The following is a 5,774-nucleotide window of genomic DNA, read 5'->3' on the forward strand; positions in this document are numbered from 1 at the left end:
CTTTTTCTGACCCCATCCTCCAATTCTGTCACCTTGACCTCCCCCATACACTATTCCTGTATGACATTTTCTCCTGTTAATCTCTCTATTGTCAATTCACTCCAAAAGACTTAGACTTGAACCTTTAGAGAAAAAGTCTGAACTTTTGTACACCACCAATGTACCTCTATTTCCTCAGCAAACAGGAAAATACAGTTTTTTAATCTTTTCAACCTGAAACAAAACTTATATGCCCAATACCTTTAGGACAACAACTTTAGACTACATTCCGTATAAAGCTCATCAATTTAAATGGAAAAACTTCCTCCTGCTGCTGCTGTTGTTATGAATCCCAGTCTACAAAAGGATAACCTAATGTGTATTGTTTCTCCTCTTTCTCAAAACCATAGCTTTATGGGTTCAGACAAAAACAACTAAAAGTGACATTCCACTTTCAGGCATAAAATTATGTGTATCAAATATACTTACATGGTAACAAAATAAGTGCCCAACTACTAGTTGTAAATTTGCTAATCTGAAGCTTCAGAGTGGCGATAACTACAATTTTACTTTACACTAGTTAAAATAAGAGAAATATGCCAGTTCCTATTCTTGTAAGTCAAAGTAACATGGTATTTACCACAACAAAAAGTTTGTCTCCCTCTATAATTAGGTTGATTTGCACATTCCTGCATATAAATGTCAGACATGCTAAGCTACTTTCTATATGAAGCCAAATATACAGCTCATCCCAGAGCTTAAAACATTTTTTAAAGGTCTCTGCAGTTTGTGATTCCTCATCACACAGCTGTGAAAGAAACCAGCCAAGCAGGCTGGATCCCATCTCAAAAAGTTCAAAGGTTAAAAACAATTACCTCTTCAAGGACATCAGCGAGCTTGCTGAGGATCTCTTCAGGAAGGCTCTGGAATGTTGGAACACTGAAAAACAAAACAGAATAGTGCTGAACACATGAACTGCAGCTTACTTTTATAAGTAATAAAAATGACCATGAATCTAAATTCAAATACAAAACTATTTTATGACAAAGAATCTGCCAAAACAAACAAACAAACAAACAAACAAAAAAACTGCATTAGCCACACAACCTGAAAAAAAAGAACAAAGTTGCAGATGAAGATGAAAGCCATCATTTAAGCATGGTTTGATGTCTAACAGGGAAAAGGCATGGAATATGAAGAAAAAACTCGGAGTTTGGATAGACTGAGTCCAAATCACTGTTATATTTACCTGCATGACCATGGATATGTAAATCAAAAATAAAATTCTAAGTCCCCCAGTCAACTGATGGATGCCCCTCTTGGCCAAGGGCATTCCAAAGTAAACCTGAAAAACTACTTCAGTCCATGAGGGGAAGGAAGGGATTGGACATGCCTCATTATACCCTCCTCCCTTTGGAATTCAGTCACAACTTACCAGAATTAACATTAAAATAGAAATAGAAATCTTAAGGCTCATTGTAAGTCTTAAAATATAAATCTTAAGACTGACAAAACAGATTCTTTGTAGAAATAAGATACCAAATTCCAACCTGACCCTAGTATAGAATCACATGACAGATAGCATACCCTGAAAGAAATTGAAGTATTTTACCCCAAAATATATTTCTTTGACATATTTTGAAAAATATTTCTCTCCTGTAGAACTATCTCTTGTGGGGAAAATCTACGTTCTATACAGAATCCCCTTTGCTTTCCAGGTCTTTTCCCTAATCTAGGAGAGAATTAATTAAGAGTCTGGCATCTTTTTATATCTGATAAGAGTTCTGAAGCCTGCTACCTGGAGGCTTCATCTGCATAATAAGAACCTTCATCTCCACAACCCCTTATCTTAATCCAGAAACTCCTTTTATTGATTCTGGGTCATCAGATAATAACTTAACTCTTACGATCAATTGTCAATCAGAAAATCTTCTAATCCACCTATGACCTAGAAGCTCCCACTTTGAGTTTCCCACCTTTCTAGACCAAACCAATGTATACCTTATATGTACTGATGGATGTCTGCCTGTAACTTCTGTCCCCCTAAAATGTATAAAATCAAGCTGTAAACCAACCACCCTGGGCATATGTTCTCAGGACTTCGTGGGGCTGTGTCATGGGTCGTGGTTCTCACATTTGGCTCAGGATAGATCTCTACAAACAGTTTTCAGAGTTTGACTCTCTTTGTAGATAGGTGCCTCAATTTATAATGAGGAGAAAGCCACTCTCTCCTCTGTTAGTCTGCTGTCACCAGGTTCCTTTAAGCTCTATTTCCCTTTCCAGGTTTCCCTCCATACACACACCTTTCTCCAGGTCAACTCCTGACCATTATTCAAGACACAGGTTGATTGATGATGCATTCAGATATGCAAGCATTCACTTAACAACATTGGAAAGCTTCCCACTCTCCTCAACCCCTCTCCAGCTAGGTCAAGTTCTCCCATCATGGTCTCTTTAATCTCGTACTACAAGTGTAATTAGATAATTAATTGGATATTTGTTATTGCATGTCTTCTCTGCTAGAATTAAAAATCCACAAAAATAAGAACTATATCTGTCTTTTTCAACTCCCTGTATTTTCAGCGATTTGTAAATAACAAACAACATATTTTGAATGTAGTTACAAAAGCATGAATTTGTGAGTGCTTCATAGGACAGTGATTAGACCTGAAAAGGTCTACCCATGAAATATATTAGTTTAGTTTGCTCCAATACATCAAAATACAATGTTAGCTCCATTCTTTTCACCGTGTTCTCTTATGTCTCCCCATTAAACAGTAAATAAAAAATACCAAATGATGTCAAATGTACAAACCAATACAACTTATTTTATGTGAAATTATAATAACTTTAAATTTAGAAAACAAAAGCTTATCAACATATCATTCCTGAAACTTCACTGGAAAATCTAACTGGAATGTGGAACTATAGTCTTAATTAATCAGAGCTTAATGTCTGACTGGAGAAAAGGCTATAACTGAGTGCATATACATTTGTATGCCTGACATTTGACTTATAGCACAATTTTGGCTTGATTACAATGATACAATAAAAAATAATATGTTCTTTTGGTAAAAGCATGAAAGTTTTGTTGTTAATTTGTCACCTTGATTTCCATTACTTAGGGTAAAGCTCATTGATAAAATCCCAAGGTTTTATGCAGAGGTGTAACAATTCACCCAGAACCATCTGTTGTACCAGATTTACTGCTACGGTCTGAGCCACGTGGGGTTTAATTTCCAGAAGGCAGCCAATTTCAGCAGCTGGATGGACCATATCACAGAGAGACAGAAGGAGATAGAGGAAGCTGTTTCCATGAGTTATGTAGGTTGAAAAATTTAGTCCTGCCTTGTTCTTTTAATGAGCTGTATTTCAGTTTCTTGTGAGATGAATAATTAGAGTGCTTCTATCCCATTAGGTATTTGTGGAAAATACAAACTAGAACTGAGTTTTCCTCATTTTATTATAATTGGCTTCCTTCTTTAGACCAGCCTATTCCTATTATACTATGCCTCTTATTTTACTTTAGGCTCTGGCTATCCCTAGCCATACTACAGTATTTTCATTTCCATGAGAGTTCTTATACAAGAGAAGAAATTTACTTGACTATATAATGCATTAAGTGAAAACAAAAGCATCAGGTTTTAGGAGGGCATTTTAAATATATAGTCTTTCACAATTTTAATGCCTTTTTAAAATGCCTCAAAACATTGAGCAGCATTTATTGCTAATAAAAATTAAGGATGATTTTTAAGAAGAAACACTCTAAAATATTACCAGTAACAACTGAAGCACTTCTGGACTTCACAAAAAGAAAACTATTTAACAGGAAAAATAAATGCCTTCACTTTCATAAATTACTGTGAACACACTTTTCTAGCCATCTTTACACATCTAAGATTTATATTCTGCAAACACTAGATAAATTCTGTCACATAATTGATTTGCTTTCTAAGAATGATTGGTCTACTAGTAGCTTACACACTGGGAACAAAACAATTCAGAATGTTTATAGTTTGAATTTCTACCCATGAAATATATTAGTTCAGTTTGCTCCAATACATCAAAATACATCAATTTAGACTCCACAAATTATACATAAGATAATTCAAAATAAAGTTGTCTATACTTTAGAAAACTGAAGGCAGAATAATTGCAAGGACAAACTTCCAGATAAAATGTTTAAACATTAGAGAAGAATATTTTCAGTTATATAAAAAAAAATTATTGTAACAATTTACATGCTAATTATCAGTAATTCTTACAGATGCATTACCTATTGTTTTGGTTCCCTAAGGACTTGCAATAGGCCTGATGTTACAGAATGCACTAGAATGTAATATAATAGAGATGATTTAATGTGTGGTGCTTTTCCATTGGTTTTTCTAATTGAATGTAGCAAGGACTTAGAATTTGTAATGACAATAATAGAAGATGAGATTTGAGTAGTTTCTCTTTGCCAGGCAGTGAGCTAAGGGTTTTATAGATAATATAAATTTCATTTTTACAACAACCTTATCAAATAGTCATTCTTACTGTCATCTATTTTATAGATAATACAACTGAGACCTTGAAAGTCTGCCTGAGGTCATTCCACTCAGCACTGGTGAAGAAAGGATGAAACATCCCCTCTAACTGATGGTGGAGCTGATTGCTTACTCACTGAGCTACATACTTTTCAATGAATGTACTAAAAAAATGCCTTTCAAAACAACACTGTATTCTTTTAGATAGTGATATGGAAATAAATAAATCGTATTAGTAACATTTGATTTAGTGACTTCATTTATTTCCAAACATTTTATTATAAAGAATGTCAAATAAATTGAAAGTCTAGAATAATAAAGATCACCTCTATCCCCAACATACAGAATCACAACTGTTAACAGGTATCATTTTTGATTTATCTACTCTCAATCCATGTATTCTTCTATGTATGTGCATAGATTAATGGATATATAGATATTTTTGGATGACACATTTGAGAGTAAGTTGCCAATATGAAACAATTTGAATACTTCAGCATACATATCCAAAAAAAAAAAAATAAATTCTCCTAAGGAAATAACCTTAATCCCATGATCACACCTAAGAAAATTAACTGTAAGTCTATAATATCATCTAGTATTTATCTCACATTCAAATATTACCTATCATCCAAAAGTGTCTTTATCAATATTTTGTTGTTGTTTTCAAACCAAGTCCAGTCAAAATCTGAACACTGCTTTTGGCTGTTATTCCTCTCTTTAGTCTCTCATTTTATGACAACCCTCCCACCTTTGCCCATATGACACTGACATTTTGAAGAGATTAGGACAGTTGTATTAGTAGATGTCCCATTTTCTTAATTCATCTTAGTAATTTTATTTATGGTATTCTATTGCATGAAAACAATAACTAAGAGGGGGAAAACCTAAGTACGAATAATTTTATTAAAGCATGTCAATAAAAACAAAAACTGGGAGCACATCTAGAATAACATAATTAAATGCAACAAGAGTTCTCAAAATGTGGTCTGGGAACCCAGGGATTTCCTGTGACCCTTTTATATAGGACTTCAAATGTCAAAACTATTTCCATAAATTGGAGTTTGCTTTTTTCACTTATTCTTTCACATGCACAAGGTAGAATTCTCCAGAGATCACCTGACATAGAATGATATTATCACTCTGATGACAAATGAAATGCATGCTTGTTTGTTCTTGGGTTCCCTAAAATTTTTAAGGTAGTAGATTTATGATAGGTGTACTGTTTACATAACTTAGTATGCTATTAGTACTTCTACTGTGTTCTTA

The 5,774-nt window shown here is 33.9% G+C and overlaps 1 protein-coding gene across 1 annotated transcript in view; it reads right to left on the reverse strand.

The window, feature by feature from the left end:
• Positions 1–5,774, reverse strand: part of PRKG1 (protein kinase, cGMP-dependent, type I) — a 1,334,865-nt gene that overhangs the window by 407,439 nt on the left and 921,652 nt on the right. The window contains exon 5 of the mRNA XM_011990275.1: positions 855–918. Within this exon, the coding sequence (XP_011845665.1) occupies positions 855–918 (64 nt within the window). The remainder of the gene's footprint in view (positions 1–854; positions 919–5,774) is intronic.

This window comes from Mandrillus leucophaeus, unplaced genomic scaffold, assembly GCF_000951045.1.
Source record: "Mandrillus leucophaeus isolate KB7577 unplaced genomic scaffold, Mleu.le_1.0 Scaffold376, whole genome shotgun sequence".
In the NCBI taxonomy this organism is placed as follows: domain Eukaryota; kingdom Metazoa; phylum Chordata; class Mammalia; order Primates; family Cercopithecidae; genus Mandrillus; species Mandrillus leucophaeus.